Source organism: Marmota marmota, unplaced genomic scaffold (genome assembly GCF_001458135.2).
Source record: "Marmota marmota marmota unplaced genomic scaffold, marMar, whole genome shotgun sequence".
Taxonomy (NCBI): domain Eukaryota; kingdom Metazoa; phylum Chordata; class Mammalia; order Rodentia; family Sciuridae; genus Marmota; species Marmota marmota.
In genome coordinates this window covers 7,134,139-7,151,957 of record NW_025999925.1, presented here as the reverse complement: position 1 = coordinate 7,151,957, position 17,819 = coordinate 7,134,139, and the positions used below count along the sequence as shown (strand labels likewise).

Sequence of the window (17,819 nt, the reverse complement as noted above, 5' to 3'; positions counted from 1 at the left end):
GACTTTGAATTTAAAAATCTTCCTGCCTTAGCCTCCTGAGCTGCTGGGATTACATGTGTGCACTGCTCCCAGGTCTTTGAGTTACTTGGAAATGACAAGTATTGCCTTGTTTTACATATTATTTTTGAGAAGTCTGATTCCAGTATAATTCTGTTGACTTTTAAATTTGGAGCTATTTTGCTTGAATGCTCCAAGGATTTTTCCCCTCTATTTTTAAGTAAAGTTAGAGTGACTAAGATGTTTCTCGGAATTGATTGTTGGGGGTCAGTTTTCTTAGGTATAAAATAGGCCCTTTTAATCTTTACATCCAGTTCTTATTTCCAAGAAGTTTTCTTGTATAAAGGTGTTAAGTATTCTATTCTGTTGTTTTTCTTCTTTATGAGCTCCAGTTTTATGTAGCTGGATTATTTAGTTCAACCTCTTTTCCCCTCTTTATCTCACTTTTATTCCTTTAAATTTTGAAAAATAACAAATAAGTAATAATAACTGAATTTAAAAGTTTTTATTAAGAACTATTTTTTTCTTTGGGTACATTAAGTCAGTCCTTATTTCTGTTAGCTGCAGGACAGGCTGAATAAATGTTAGCTGCAGGGTAAAACTGAGTATCCAACCCTCATTCTTCGTTAGTCCTTTCTTCTTTGGTTGGTTATTTGGCGCCTTTTCCCTTTACTTCCTCTTGTTTTTGGATTTGAAACCTGTGCTTAGCCCATGCCCAATCTGCTTGAAAGCAGAAGATGACACTTAGTATCACACCCCACCCCCACCAGTAGATCAGACACCACCGCAATAAACATCTCTTGGTTGTTCTGAGTGTCGTGGTCACTTTCCTTTCAATTTCTGATATGATTTTGCTTTTTTCTTCTGTTTCTTTCTTGGGCTAAATCAACTCTCCTATTTCTCGGAGCTTTTTTTCCTCTATTGTTATTTTTGTTTTTGTTTTGTTGCATTATTGAGGATTGAACCAGGGAATTGAACCCAAAGCCTCACACTTACTAGGCAAGCACTAAGCTATATCTCCAGCCCTTTTTTTAAATTTTATTTTGAGACACGGTCTTGCTGAGTTGCAGAGGTTGACCTAGAACTTGCAATCTTCCTGCCTCAGCCCTCCAGGCATTAAAATTACAGGTGTACACCCACACTGTGCCCATCTTATTCTTAATTTTTGAGTATTTAATCAAGCCTGTTTTTTAATGTTTGTTTCAGAATTTTAATTCAGGTTGGAGTGTCTGCTTTTTTTCTGTTTCAAGTTGATTTCCATTTACTGAAGTGTTTTGAGTATTTTCTTTTTGTAACAGTTTTTAAAAAATGTTTATTTTTTAGTTATAGTTGGACACAATACCTTTATTTTATTTATTTTTATGTGGTGCTGAGGATCGAACCCAGGGCCTCACATATGCTAGTTGAGCACTCTACCACTAGGCCACAACCCTAGCCCCTTTATAATAGTTTTTGTAGATGAAGTTTGCTTAAGTCTTTGCATTTTATGTATAGAATGGTGGTTTTGGGTAGTTTATAAATTTGTAGTTCAGACCACCCTCTTTTGGGAACACAGTAGAGGGAGAAGTTGTGTGTCTTTATTCTAATTTTCTTTATCTTTTAATATTTTAATTTTATAACTTGCTTCTTTGTTCCTTTACCATCCTTTTCCAGAAAGTTTTTTCTCTTCTTTTATCCTCTTCTCTTCACAAGTGTCTATTGCCTTTCAAAGGCTGCCTTTTCAAGTTTCATGTGCACTGTTCAAGTCCCTTTCTTATAACCTGCTCTCTTCTAGATCCTTTTTTTCCTATTCTTTCAGTATTTTGATACTCACAGTGGTCTTAGGGTTATCATAGTCCCATAGGCCTTTCTCTTCACTCTTTCCTGCATTGCCCCCAAAGCCCTGCTTTCCCTCTGCAGAGGGTTAGAGTGAGAATTTGAGAAGCAGCTCTGTGGAAACTGGTGCCTATACTTTCTAATTACAGGTAATTTGACACATTTTATTTTCTTCTAGTTACATTGAAGTCATGGAATCTGTGCAGTTTTATTTCCATTATTTTTGACGTTTTGAGATGATGATAGATTTCACATTACCTTGGCTAACCAGAAATCTTTTGTTTGCTTTCTTTATTGTCCTTGTCTTCCTTCTAGAATGCATGCTCCATTAAAATAGGAACCATCTTTATTTACTACTTTATTCCCACTGCCTAGTAATAAATGTTCACTAATTAATAGTTGAGTAACTCTTTTTCACAATGTGTATGTGTGGTTTTTATCCATTTTTCTGGGTAAAAATGAGTTATTAATACTTGTCTTGATGATTTATATGTCCTGTTATATATGAAGGTTAACTATCTAATAAGACAATAATATCTCTTACTTATAAAAGCTTAAGGTATGTGTCAGATACCAATAATGATAATTTTCTGTTGCTTTTATTTGGATTAAATGATGTAGGATTTAAATTTTTAAATGGTCTGATCCCATTTGTGGTGGTTATTGTTGTGTGATTTTCTTTTAAACAGTCTTGCATTTTAGCTTCCGTGTCTAACAAGTAAGCAGCATGACTTTCTGCCCAGTAGAAGCTTATATTTTTAATTGTGACCTTTTTTTTTAAAGCACTCAAAAGGAAGTTATCGATTCTGGCCTGTAGGGCTCTTTCAAATCTGAGCTAGGCCTCTGGGTACCCCTAGCATGAGCCTTTACTCTTTCATCAGTAAAGGAAAAGACGAATGTAGTAGGCAAGAAATGATAGTGAGTAGAATTATGAGTTTGGAGAGAGAATGAGGCAAGAAGGAAAGGACTGGAAAACATGGACAAAGGGTAGATAATTAAGAAGTGCTATTGACCATGGCTTTAGAACCATCTGATTGGCCCCTCTTCACTAAGTTGTCTGTTCTTGCTCTAGGAACATATTCTCTGAGCCTAAAAATAGACTAGCTTCATCAGCATTGTATTAGATCTCTTTTATTATTTAGCTAGTAAAATTCCTGCAAACAGAGAGATGGCTTAGAGTAGCAGACTCACTTTGGAGAGAACAAAGCAATTTTAATAGCTGAGAGAATTGTGTGTTTTGCTTTCTTCCATTGAAAATGTTTGGACATCCCATTGATGGCCAGGGAGAACAAGGGAGCTTTTCATTTCTAAGGAAGGCTTTAGAGGGCAAAGTGGGTGGTGGCTGGTAAAGTGGGTATTTGCTAGTGAATGACATTTGGTCTATTTTTATAGCTGGAAACATTCTGTCCTTAAGCTTATTGTTTAAGCCAGCAAGAGAGCATGCTGTGCAATCATGAGTGGAATTTTTACAGTTGATCACAGGATCTGTTTCCTCCTTGATAGTTTATAGCCTCCACAGATTTGGCTTCTGAATTTATAAATATTTTTTTAATTTCAGATTCTATTCTCAGTTTACTTATCTTTACCTTGCAGATTATTCAGAGAAAGGAGATTAGAAACATACATGGTTAACATCTGACAGTAAATACTTTGAGATTAGATTGGATCCTTAAACCCTTCATTTATAAATCATCACAGCTGTTTTATTAACCTTAAATTTTCTTGCAGTTCATCTGTGGCATCCTTGCTTGATCCCTGCTCATAATTATCTTGTCAAAGCATGTGATTATGTTCGGAATTCTAAATAAACTGTTACTTTCTTAAATATATTCAATTTCCCAATTAGTTTTTAAAACTTTGATTTTGAAGAAATTGTAAGAAAAATAATTCTTAGGAAAAAAATACCTGTAATTCCAGCACCAGAATTCTGTCCTCTTTCTACATAAATTCCCAGTGTGTGTCCTCAGCCTAGTGGCAGTATGCTGCTTCACATTCTGTTCCTTTCACTTAACATTTACCAGATTGTGTTAATTTAAAATTTTTACCAGTTTATATTAATTTAAAAATTTTCTACTATCCTTTAGATTGATAGAATTTCTTTAGAGATTTACATTGAACTGATGTATTAACACTTGAAACATCTTATTTTCTGTGTCTGATTCATGTTGTGTAACTAACACCAAAATGTTTTCACTGTTCCATATAATGTACATATTCCATTATAATTCATGTCAGTCACTTAATTCCTCTTAGATATTAAAGTGGGTTTTCCAGAAAGGATATATAACTTTCAATTCATTGTTTATTTGAATAGTTTATTTAAAAAGTGATAGTTGGAGGGCTAAGGATATTGCTCAGTTGATAGAATGCTTGCTTAGCTTGCACAGGCCCTGGGTGCAATCCTCAGCACCACCAAAAGAAAAGTTATAGTTGGTTTTCTATCATTTTGAATTTTTTTAACTAAAATTAAAAACACTACCTCACATTATGTCATTTTATTTTTAGGTTCACTTTGTTATATTTGTGGTATTTAGAAACATTTTTAAAAGCAGTAGTAATTACTAAATAAGTTTTAGGTAAACTTTTTAAAATATTATTTTGTTGTCAAAAATTTTTGCTTCCCTTTTGTAGTTTTTTCCTTTCCCTTGCAGCATAGTGGAATTGTTAGCTTTATATTTCTGTAATGCAGTTACTGTTTATCTTTACTGGATTTTTTAGCAGTTGAACTATATTCTTACATGTGCATTCATTCAATAATGAGGCAAAACATAATAATTAACATATAGCCTGAAGTTTCATTTTAGATTGTTGTTTTCTTCACTAAATCTTTTTCTAGAGTTGCCAAAGGAGAAAAACTCAATTTCTCTTTTTCTCTGCTTATTTTTACCTAAGATTGCTAACAGTTTTGTATTAGGAAAAAGTAGGTAGGCAGCAGTAAAAATAAAAGGTAAATAATCCATGAAATGTGTCTTTAATCCTGTCTAGATGTAAAGTACCTAGAGTGTTGCCTGGCCCAAAATCAAGTCAGTAACTTTTTGTTGGGTAGTTAGAGGGATTCATAAATCAGCAGGTCAGTAAAACTACATGGCTCTCTTGAGGTGGCCTCCTAGTCTTGAAATTCTCTTAAATTGTGTTAAATTGAGCTTCACTAGTTCATCCTCAGTGTCATAATTATTACACAATGTTAGAAATAACAAAGCTGTATTGTTTTATAAGAGATGAATTGACATATATATGTGTATTGTAATTTTGTTTCTGAAGGAAGTAGAAATTCGGAACAAAGATCTGGAGGGACAGCTGTCTGACTTAGAGCAACGTCTGGAGAAGAGTCAGAACGAACAAGAAGCTTTTCGCAATAACCTGAAGACACTGTTAGAAATTCTGGATGGAAAAATATTTGAACTAACAGAATTACGAGATAACTTGGCCAAGCTACTAGAATGCAGCTAAGGAAAGTGAAATTTCAGTGCCATTGATTAAAAGATACACTGTCTCTCTTCATAGAACTGTTTGGGCTCTGCATCAGGATTGCACAAAAAAAAAAAAAAAAAAAAAAAATTTTGAATATAACTCCAGGATGAGGATCTTTTGAAAATTGGAATTGTATATTTCAGTGTAAATTTTAGAATTCAGCTTGTAGCTAGTTGGGAAAAAAAAAAAAAGAGATGAAAAACTTGAACTACAAATTACCTCCATGTATATTATTGGCCATAGTTAACTAGAAAGTTATAAATAGACACTTAATGCAATTTTTTTTTCTTTCCAATATTAGCCAATGGGAGAATTAACAATGTCTGGGTCACATCCCCTTTTTGTGTTCAACACAGTGAAGGTTATCTGCTTTTTAAATTAATTTATTTATGATATCTAGAGCTGTGTTTTGTGCAAAAACTTAGTGATGAAAGCCCTGTCTTTTGTTGTAATCTGAATAATTTCTCAGGATATTTTTGCACTGCTGAAAAGCAGTGCCATTACCAATTAATTCTTGCCAGGAGTGAGAGAGAGCTGCATCTTTAATTGAAAGACACTATAACTGGGTGTATAGAGTTCTTCCCTTTTTTGTACTGGAAGATTTTTCACTCTGGTGACTACTCTGGTACACTCTGGTGTTCTCTAATCTTGTCCGTTGTATAGTTTACTTTTCCATATTGACTCCATGTATTTATGAGAAGATATTGTCTCCCATTTTATTATACATTTTAAAGCCAACTAACAAAGGCAGCTGAGTCCCTCAGAAATTTTTGTTTTTAAATTTCTAATAAATTTGACACACAGAACTGAAATACAGCAGTCCGTCATTGACGGTCTGGTCTAGCAATGTTAAGTATATTTACAGAAAATATGCAGTTACATTTATTTATATATTTTGCAAGAAATCTTTTCTGAAAGATCAACGCATTTCAATTTATGAGTAATGGTTATTGGGAAACTGTTTATTATAGATAATTTTAAGGTGTATAGCTATTTTCAAGGGGATCCATTTACATCAAACAGCCAATCAGAGGACTGTATCTAAATTGTGATCATGGCAGATGGAGATGGAGTCATGTATCCTGGCTGGGTCTTCACATCAACCACATCTTTATTCAAACCTCACAAGGCAATATTCTGAACTGTTAACTAGGCATTTCAAAACAGGAATTACATCCAACAGGCTCTTTTCAGTGAGCAGGTTTTAATGTTGTTTTGATGTAATTTTAAAAGACTTTTAGCAAACATGCATTTCTTTATATATTTCTTTTATGAGGATATTTTAAAAGTAAGCCAAGTTCTGTCTGGTCTGCTTATGGAGTAGGAATTGCATCAGAGTACATATATTCTTGCTGTACAATGCCTGTCATGTTGAGGAGGGTTCTTTTTTAAAGTGTATGCTTGAGTATTTGACTCTAAAGAGTCAATAAATGCACTGACTTTTTGTTTGTACCCCAAATGATTGAATTGTCAAGTACAAAATTAAGCTAATTAATCAATTTGTAATCATTTTTTCACTCATGAATAGCTACTCAACACTAGATAATTTTGTTTTATATCTATGTGTATGTATATAAATACATACATATTAATTTATATTAGAGTGAAAAATAAATGATTTGTTTCTAAAGTTAGTTTCTAAAGTGAGTTTTCAGGTGTTTCTGAAAAGTTTATATCAGACACTTAATCATCATGTATTATATGTGCTATTATATCATGTAAGTTACCTCCAGCTATTTTAGGGTATTTTCCTCACCTATTTATTATAGGGAGAATAATTTAGGTACATATGCTCAGAGCTAAGATATTTCTCTGATAAATCAGGTAATAAAATTTATTTGATGGATAGAATTTTGAAGTCAATGTGATTTTATCCATGAGTTTCAAGTACAAAGAGCACCAGGTTTTAACTTAAATAAGGGACTAATACTAGGGATCAGGGAATTTAGTTATGAAGAGTTAAAAAAAAAAACTTAAAAAAAAAAAAAAACAGTGTAAGCTGTTGAAATGGTAAGTGAATTATTTTAATGATGTAATAAAATATTTTTAAATTTTGACATAGTGGTCATTTAATGGGAAAATAACTCACCAAAATGTCTCCACTTGAATTGTATTGATAATGTGAGGCATATGTGTAATTCAACATATACATATACCCATATGTATATACAGAAAATTATTTTTAATATTTTCCTACTGATATGAAATTTAAAATTGGAAATTTTGTGTGTTTTCTTTGTCCAATAGAACCTAGTTGTTTCTTTCTTTCTTTTTTTTTTTTAACTGACTTAACAATTTTTTGAGGGCTGCACCTTTAAATTCCCAGATTGTCAGTAAACGTACAAAATATGGGATAAGGTGGACACAAGTGCACATATAAATAAAACCTTCTTACTAAGACTATTTAAAACATTCATTTACAGTAGGAGAACATTCACAGTAGGAGAGTATCTAGAAATCATCCTCTACAACTCATAATTAGGTTGTGTGCCTACTGTAGTTTTTTTTTTCCATTTCTGTATTATATAAATATTTGCATATTAAAATTTGATTTTTTCCCAGAGACAAGTATTATATAATGTATCTATATTTAGATTAAATTGTGGTGATATATTTATCAGAACATGATGTTGGGGACTATAGCCTGAACATGTGGACTTGAAATGACAGAGGAAGAGAGCAGAGATTGATTCCATTGTGTGTAAGTTATTATAACTATGAATTCTTGTACAAAAACAAAAAAAAATGGAAAAAAAGAAAAACAAAATACAGTTTTTATTTTGAAATACATTTGTTCTCTGGAGAATGTACTTCATCTTTTATTTCCTTCAGACTTTTACAGAAATTTAAAAGCATTTAAGTGATGACAGCATTTACTTAAATCTTACAGGTGCTACTGGATTTTGCATTAGTGTGTTCTGTTGTGAAATCCTAACTTTGACATAAAAGGTTTTATAAGTATTTCCCCGACTGGAAAATTAGTTTTTATTCTTCTCTCCTCTCTTTCTCTTTCCCTCTTTTTCTCTCTCTCCTTCTCTCTTCAGACTAAAAAAACATTCATCAAGTTGCATCTTCCCTGTCCCTGTAGAAGATCTCTAGCACCATCATAGATTTGATGTTTTGCTGTCATTGAAACTGCTGGGAAGCAGTTAGAGGAAAAACTTGTATTTTTTTTCTTACAGGTGGAACTAAAAGGAACACTTAGGCTTAAGCCACCACAACCACCTTTAAGAACGTATTCCTTTCCCCTGTTAAAATTAAATTTATTCTCCACCATGTGTGTCTCTGTCTACCATGTTTTTATTTATCTCTGGCATAAGCACTTCAACTGCCCTCTTTGTGGTCCTATTTTCTGTCAGTACTAGAATGGGAGGCAGGCCAGGGAGGTTTGTGGGTTTGTTATTGTGATTTTAATCCTTTTGTTTCTTTGATATCAAATGATTTTAACATCCTAAAATTCTGTACTTAAAGACATGAAATAGTCTTCGTTGAATTTTTTTATCTGCTGAATGTCTATCACAATCTTGAGGTAATTAATTTATATAAAACCTTAAGAAAACTTTCAGGTAAGAAGTAGTTGAGATTGACATATTTTTATATTCTCAAGTAGGACACTGGGCTGAAAGTACAAGTATTTGTTAAGAAAATTATTTTAGAAGTTTTTAGAAAGAATCGTTTTGAAGTAGAAGCAGATGCTTTTGTTCATGATACTCTAAACTGTGAAAGTATTGTTTCCTAATATTCTTGTTAAGTTGTACCTTAATTTTTTAAAAACACATTTATTCCACTGTCCTAAAAAACAAAATTTAAAAACCTGATAGATAGAGGCAGTCTAGGCTACTTAGAATTGTGACAGCTCTATACAAAAGTGGAAGCAATAAAATACAATCATTTTGACCCAGTAAGGGAAATGAGTAAAATTTCATAGCCCTTAAATTTTTTATGACAGTTTTTCTTTATGGGAAACTGATATATAGATGTCACACAAGAATAAAAATAGTTAACTGAATTATATGTGTTAAATATTAATAGTATTTGATATTAAAATTAATATTTTGCATCTTTATTACCTAGTAAAATAGCTAATAATTTTATCTAAGGAAATTCTAGTCAGAACTACACTGCTCTATGATTTCTGCTTAGGGCACTAGATTTTTTAAAAAGCCACATTTAAGCAGGCTGGAATATGTAGTTCAGTGGTAGAGCATGTGCCTACCATGTACAATGTCCTGGGTTAAATCCCCAGCACCAAAAAGTAAAAAAAAAAAAAATTCAAGTCATTTTTACTAAAAACGTGTGTACCAGGAAGAAAAGTTGCACTAGAATAGATGGCCACAAACACCCAACTGACTTTTGGTCAATTTCTTGATCTCTGTGGTGTCTTTTCTGCCTGTTAGATTTGAGAAAGTGTTTCAGATGAGCATGGCTGAGGCTGCCTGTAGTCTAGCTGTTCAGAAAGCCAAGGCAAGAGTATCACTTGAGCCCAGGATTTGGGGGCCACCCTAGGCAACAGAGTGAGACCTTGCCTATTGGTGGGGGGAAAAAAAGATGGAGAGTGAATATTTTATGTGAAAGCAGATCCAGCCAAAAGGATAGGGGTACAATAACTTCAGTTTTTATCTAAGGCATATCAGGATAGCCAGAGACACAAAGTACCCCCCTGATACTGCATGGATTGGAATTGCCCTAACGAATTTTTAAGACTTACAGAAGACCCTTTCACTTATCAGGATTTATGACCTAATCTAAGACACCCAACGTTGAGAAATCACCATTTTATGGAACTCTGACCTACTTTTGTCAGATGTATTTATATCATATATACTGAGAAATGGAAATATTACTCTACTCTGCCCTAATAATGCCAAATGAAAGTAATAAGTGCCTGATAAATGCAAAATTAAGACCATTTCTATAGCACAAAAAATGAAAAAATATATGTTTGGCAGGGGTACTGTGGATTGAAACCAGGGGCACTTAACCACTAAGCCACATCGCCAGCCCTTTTTTATATTTCATTTAGAGACAGGGTCTCACTGAGTTGCTTAGTGCCTCACTTTTGCTGAGGCTGGTTTTGAACTTGTGATCCTCCTGCCTGAGCCTCCCGAGCCACTGGGATTACAGGTATGTACCACCTCGCCCAGCCTTATATACTTTCCCTATAACTTCAGTATGAAATAGAGCTGCAGGGAGTATCTTTTGAACATCTGCTGTGTGGCAGGTCCTCTACTAATTGCTTGGCCTTTTTTTAGGGGGGTGTGTGTGTGTGTGTGTGTGTGTATGTGTATGTGTATGTGTATGTGTATGTGTGTGGTGCTGAGGATTGATCCCAGGGCCTTGTGCATGCAAGGCAAGCACCCTACCACCTGAGGTATATCCCCAGCCCCTGCTTGACATCTTATTTCTACATGTGGTGGCCCTTCCAGAGGTCTTCCTTTGGAAGGGGAAGGGGACAGAAACGGGAAGGGCTGTAATGACTGTACCTGCTGTGTTCCCACAGTTGTTGATCTGGTCATTTAGTAGCCAGTCAAGAGGTGAAGGTCTTGCTCATATTTCTGGTACATTCTTTTTCTCTAGCTTGTCTGCCTTCCTCTTTTAGAATATCTTTTAGGGCACTGCTTGACTATTTCATGTTCACTGGTTTTGAACTTTCCACTTTCTTTGATGTTTCCAATGCTTGTTGTCATTAAGTTATAAATCGCACCTTTTTAAAAAAGAAAAAAGCTTCCAGACTTCTGATAATCTAACAAATGTAAGTAATTTTTCATATGTTGAAATCCAGTCTATAAAATTTAAGTAGCAAACTATTTATAAAGGCCTTAAGAAGGCAATTCATCACTTAAATTCCCCAACAATACTGTTGTAAATCTGGAAAACTTATTCCCCAGTGCCAAATGATAGTTTGAAATGGGCTTTGTAGTCAGTTCTAGGTGACCTTGTGGTCAGTGCTGTTCTATAGAAGTTAAGGTTTCTCCAGCTTGATTAAATAATTAGACGAGTCACAGAAGTCTATGGAGCTGGGTGAAACATTTGGTACAGTTTCCAGTCAGAGCAGATACTCAGTGAACGATTATCAAAGCAACTACATCATGCTAAGCACAGGAAAAGAAGAACTCTCAAGAATTCTTTTTTTCTTTTTTCATGTGTCAAATTGTCCACCTTTTTTACTGTGATAAATATATATATAACAAAATTACCATTTTAACCCTTTTTAGGTGTGCAGTTCAGTGACACTGAGTACACACACAGTGTCATGTTACCACTACTGATTTCTACAAATTTTTATCATCCCTGATGAACTCCTTTCTATACGCCTCTAAATTTACCTGTTCTACGTACCTGACATAAACGGGATGGTACAGTATTTGTCTTTTTTGTGTCTAGCTTTTTATTGGTAGATTATAATTATACGTAATAGTGGGCTTTGTTGTAACATTCATACAGTCACATGATGTCATTAGCTTGTTTCATTTAGCTTAATGTTTTCAAAATTCGTCCATGTTGTGGCATTTTACAGAATTTTAATCCTTTTGAGACTAAAATTCCATTGTGTGCATATAAACCATATTTTGTTTATCCATTCATCTGATAGATACCTGGGTTATTTCCATTTTTTGGCTATTGTGAACAATGCAGCTATGAATACTCATGTACAAGTATCTGAGTGCCTGCTTTATATTTGGATTTTATACTTAGGAGTGGAATGGCTGTTTCATATGGTAATGCTATTTTTTAACTTTATGAGAAACCACCAAAAGTTTGAATTGGATAAATTTAAAAAGTTCGTAGAACAAGGTGCCAGCTCCCTGGGAAATCACAGTCTCAGGGGTAGTGTTTTCCTAACAGACCTATATGTGATTCATTGGCCTCTGATTCATGCCTTTTATTCATTCTTTCCTAAAACATTTATTGAGCACCTGCTATGGCCCAGACCTGATTTTGAAATAGACTAGAGAGAGAGAAGTTCAGTTGAGTGCAGGACACAGCTGCTTTCCAGTGCTTAAGTGCTATGATAAAAGAGATGCTAACATGAGAAAGAGGGGTCTTTCCCAGAGAGGATCCCTGCCTTAGTCTTGCTGGAGGAGCATGAGATAGCAAATTGAAGAGGAAGTGAAAGAATTGCAGAGTATGTCATGTGCAGAGGGTCAGAAGAGGAACACTGGGACATTTAGAAGATCAGAATAGGCCAGCACGGCTGAAGCATAGGCTATAGGGAAGGGTATGGAGAAAGAGGCAAAGGGCAAATCAGGAAGGACATCATAAGCTATAGAAAAGATTTGGGTTTCTTTCTGAAGATAATGAAGAGATAGAGGTTTTTGTTGTGACAAAGAAGTGACATAATTTTTTTAAATGCTTTGTAAGACCTGACAGTTTGCAAACCACAACAATCTCTCTTGAGAGTGTTAAGGCGATGGTAATGGGGACCAAAAAGGTGCAGTGTTGGGGTGTTTCGGAGGTAGAGTGAATAGGACTTCTGACTAACTTAGATGGCAAGGAGAAGAGGAATGCAGGATGACTCCTGCTCCAGAATTGGCCAACCTGGATAATACTGAGTTCAAGAGCAGGGAGATGCCTGGTTTTGGTGGTGATAAGGAGGCAGAGAGAAAAGATGAGAAGGGCTGGGGCTCCATGGGAAAGCGCTCGCCTAGCACGCGTGAGGCACTGGGCTCAATCCTCAGCACCACATAAAAAAAAAATAATAAGAAGAAGGTGAGTAGGAAATTAGCTTCATTTTGAGTTTAGAATGCATGTTGAATATCCAAGTGCAGCTGTGGGTTTAGATGGCACTTAGGAGAGAAATAGGAACTGAAGATAGAGGTGTGGGAACTGTCACTATACATAATGGTAATTGAGGGTGTGAAAAATGGAGCGAATACAGGCTGGAAATTTGAATTTTACCCAGGTATGGGGCAAGAGCTTTGCGAGAGGAATGGCCATGGGGGCGAGTAGACAACCAGAAGAGTGGGGACTCATGGAAGCCTAGAATATGCCAGGTTTCACACAGAAATAAATCACATAAACTCATGTCTCAGGCTAATAGTATTCCAACTATATTGTTTTGAGATACTTCATTAATACTTGATTTTTAAAATATATTTTACTTTAAAGGAGTTAAAGGCCAACAAATATATGTTTTATAGCAGTTTAAAACACTGAAACCCAGCAAAGATCAGAGCCAGGTTAACTGCTTTTGTGCAGATGCCAGAATAAGCCATCCTTGGTGAACTGAAGAGCTTCCCTGGTATTTCAAGGTGAGCTGGTAAAGAATTGCTGCTGTTTCTCAATGTGAATCAGGCCCTTCCCAATGCATGCAAACTGGATAAGAATGTAGAAATGGCGTCCACAGAAGATTAACTCTGTCTTCTGTAGACCCAGTCTTAAATGTTTATGGAAATAGCTTTATTTTTCTTACTGACTTACTGATTGGACTAAATGTTGTACCAATATTTCTGTTAACATGGTGGACTTAATGTGGTTATTTTCAAAAGGGATGTGAAGACTACAGCCAAAAAGAAGTTAACTAGAACCACTTTCTATGGCTCATCTGCCTCTCTAGAGTCAACTTCTAGAGGCTTAAGTGTATTATGTGTATCTTTAAATATGTTATTTTGGAACCGAATTCATCATAGGACCAGGTGATTTTTGCATTTGCATTGCTATAGAAAGTTTAGACCGTCTGCATTTCTGTTATCTTGAATGATCTTTACTCTTTTTTCTTACTGATACATAAATAAATAACTGCATACATATTATCTTGGATAGAAATTATCTCAAATTGATGGCAAAAAGTGCTCTTTGTATTTGGTTTTAGACTGCTGCATGGTATTTGTTTTTTTTTTCTTTTTTTATTTCTGGTTTAAGTTACATTTAAACTTAGTCTGAATTCCTTGAGTAGATATGATCTGTGCTACTTCAGCAACAAATTGAGCATGTTTGACAGTCCAGGAAGAAAAAAGGAGCTACCAATATTCATGATTGGCTCCAAATAACACATAAAATTTGGAAATTTCTTGTGAATTGTTAAATAAATGATAACTTTTAAACCTCTGTTGTTCATATTTTTCTATTTAGTGATTAATCTTGTTCTCTTTAGCAGAGTCTTTATTTTGCAGTATGTTCTGTGCATTGAGATCCCAGCATCGTATATAATATAAAACAGAACTAAAGGGTCTGTGGTGCATGGCCAAGTACACCATCTCACAACAGTTTGCACAATTTTGTGACCTAAGTATTATTGTTATCCCCATTTTATAGATGGGGAGTCTGAGGTTCAGCAAGATTAAGTGATTGGCCAAGTGAGAAGCAGACCAAGAATCACACACAGGCCCTCAGCCGCCTCTTGTGCCTTTCCCGCGCCAACGTGCCTGAACTGTGTCCTGCAGATATTTTTTAAGAAGGCAGGTATCAAAGTTTACTGATTTCCAATATTTAACAACCTGTCACTTAATGAAAAGAATCAAATTGTTTGCTTCCCATCTCATAATGGTATTATATCTTTGAATTTCTCTTCCCCTTTCTCCTTTTTAAGAAAAAAAAAAAACTTTAAATATGCAAGGGGTTTTCTTTCTTTTTGTAAATGTTTTTAATAATATAGATGAAGCAAAAGTCACCCTTGACCTCTCAGTTCCATCTCTTGAAATAATCTGCTCAGTGTCATCTTTAAGCATTTTATATGCACTTATACAATATGTGTGTATTTAAGTAGTTTTGAGGGGAGGGAGTACATAAATTATATCATATGGTATGTTTTATTACACAATTTGCTTTTTTCTTCATCTCTTGGAAAAATCTAGCCAAGTTGGTACATACAGACGTACCTTATTCCTTGTAACTCTAAAATGTTCCATTTTGTGGATATATTACAGTTTAAACATTTCCATATTTTTGTCTTTTCTGTCCTATGTTCTTCTTCCCACCTTGAGATTACTTGTTAAATGATATTCAGGATTATTTGGTACCCAATAAATAATAGTACCTATTGTCCTACATCACGCATCATTAGGGAACATGAACTCTGGATGAACAAATGCTTCTAAAAACTCAAATTGAGAAGTTTTAGCTAGGCTTGATGAAACTATTTCTGAATTACTATAAACCTCTAGCAACATGCTTTAAACATAACTGCTCAATAAATGTACTGAATGATTGGATGTGCTTCCTGCCTTAGAAAAAATGAGGACAGCATGATGTGTCTTTGCTTAATGACTTTGTCCATCAACTATTGTACAGTGAGTGCCACCCTCTGACCATCTGAGGATGCCTGGGGAACCACTAAGGGAATGTAGAAAAGTTTAAAACCAAACTGCTGCACTTCATAGATGTCCAGGGGGGAGGAAGAGGGCAGGACAAAATGGAAAGAAGAACTAGGGAATTGTTTGACTCTCAAGATCTTGTCTCCTTAGATCAGGAGCCTCTGTCACCTGGCCGTTGACTCTGCTTCTCCTAGCATCTCCTGCCAGTTGGCTGTTCGTTCATTCAGTTAAATGTTTTGTGAGCACCTAAAATGGCTCAAGGCAGTGTGCTAGACCCTGGGGTGCAAGATGAGGAGACACAGTCTATGCAAGGCACAGTGGTGCACACCTGTAATCCCAGCTACTCAGGAGGCCGAGGCAGAAGGATCACAAGTTCAAGGCCAGCCTGGGCAACTTAGGGAGATCCTGTCTTAAAATATTTAAAAAGTGCTGGGGTGATACCTCAGTGATAGAGTTCTGTTCGGTTCAACCCCCAGTGATATAAAACAAAACAACAACAAACCAAAACTATAGTGAAGGAAGTGTGCCCATTAACCAGACATCAGCTCTGTTAATGAAAAGAATCTAAACAGGAAGGAATTAATTAGCATCATGGAGGAGGTGGTATTGGAGCTGAGATGTAAGTTGAACAGATTTACTTTGAGACTTCAAGTGGTGGGACAGCAAGCTACACATTCAAATTCCCAGTCACAAAACCCTGTCTGGGCTCATCAGTGGCTTAGCTTCATTCTGTGGACTCCGTCTCAGGTCTTCAGCGGTCCGGGCTCCCTGCACCAATAGAAAGCTGCTGGCACCCATGAGACATAACTCCACCCCAAACGACCAGGTTTCACTTCAGAGAAAGCAAATCACTAACTACAGAATCAAGGATGACTTAGATCCCAGCAGCTTGGGAGACAGAGGCAGGAAGATCGTGAGCTTAAAGGCAGCCTCAATAACTTAGGCACTTAGCAACTGAGACCCTGTCTCTAATAAAGTATCAAAAAAGAGCTGGGGATGTGGCTCAGTGGTTAAGCACCCCAGGGTTCAACCCCCAAGTACCCCAAAACAAAAACAAAACAATGACTTAAGATATGCAGGACCAGAGTCAGGTAGACCTTTTTAAATTGTAGCAGCCAGGTAAAGAAAGAAAACCAGAAATGATGAAAAACAGCTGAACTAAATATGAAAGATGCTCAAGAGACTGTGATAGGAGGATATTTTTGAATTTCCAGTTTCTATTTCTTTCCTGGCATTTGTTGTTCCTTCCTCCACCTCACCACCCCCCCAATCCGGGCACCCACAGAAGTGTCCAAGAGCCTTGGCCTCGGGATGGGGCTCTTGCTGCAGCAACGCTGGGGCCTCCTCTCTACTTTTGAATTTCCTACTGAGAATTCCTCAACTGAGATTTTTTTTTAAATGATGCTCCCAGGTGATGAGGAAGAGTTTAAGGGAAACCGCCTGAGAGGATGGTGAGGATCACTGCCTCCTGCCTCCTGCCTCCCACGCCAGGTTGGAGCATGGGGAAGACTAAGGAGAGAGACCTTAGGAAGCATAGAGGCCACGCTTGCTTCAGAGCCCAGGGTTGACCTATAGAAGTATTCCCCTGGGTCGGGGTGACGCTGCTGCCACTGCATAGAAATGGCCATGTGCTCTTTAGGCTGAGCCAACGTGTTCCTCTGAACTCCAGAGCAACATGGAAAGCATCTGAAAAGTCCTGTCTGACCCCTCTCCACTCGAGTTAGAAATAGTCAACAAAAAAGCTGCTGTGTCTAGGGGAGGACCTGGGTGGGTCTGGGACCAGACCTGATGGATATGTCAGTGGGTGCCAGGGTAGAAAGGCCCAGGGATCAGGTCCAAGCAAACACTTGAGTGGATGGGGGGCAGCACTGGCCACTTCCCCAGCCTCCCAAGAACTTTGACGTGGAGCTTGGATGTAACCCCTGGGAGGTGGTAGAAGGGAAACCCTAAATTGGCTGAGTTTATCTTGAGTTTAAAAAGCTGCTTTTCTTCTGCCTGACAGAAAAAAAAAAAGTTTTTGTTTTGGCTTTAAAAGCAGACATTGAACCCAGCGTCCCTTAACCACTGAGCTACATCCCCAGTCCTTTTTGTTTTGAGGTAGGATCTCACTGAGATCCTGAAAGCTTTGCTAAGATGCTGCAGCTGGCTTTGAACTTGAGATCCTCCTGCTTCAGCCTCCCCAGTCACCAGGTTAACAGGTATGCCCCACCATGCCTGGCAAGAAAATGTATTTTTGAACAAAATTATGTTCTTCACATACTCTATGGTCTGAGAAAATGTACC

At 36.3% G+C, this 17,819-nt stretch overlaps 1 protein-coding gene across 3 annotated transcripts in view; it reads left to right on the top strand.

Moving 5' to 3' along the window:
* Homer1 (homer scaffold protein 1) overlaps positions 1-14,586 on the top strand; it is a 141,092-nt gene extending 126,506 nt beyond the window's left edge. For 2 of the 3 annotated variants that reach the window (XM_015497837.2, XM_048800188.1), the window contains exon 9: positions 5,074-8,071. In XM_015497837.2, coding sequence (XP_015353323.1) covers positions 5,074-5,262 — 189 coding nt within the window. In that variant the 3' untranslated portion in view covers positions 5,263-8,071. Of the gene's footprint in view, positions 1-5,073; positions 8,072-14,538 lie in introns of those variants that run through there. The other variant, XM_048800189.1, reaches the window with a different exon arrangement.
* The last annotated feature ends 3,233 nt before the right edge of the window (positions 14,587-17,819 follow it).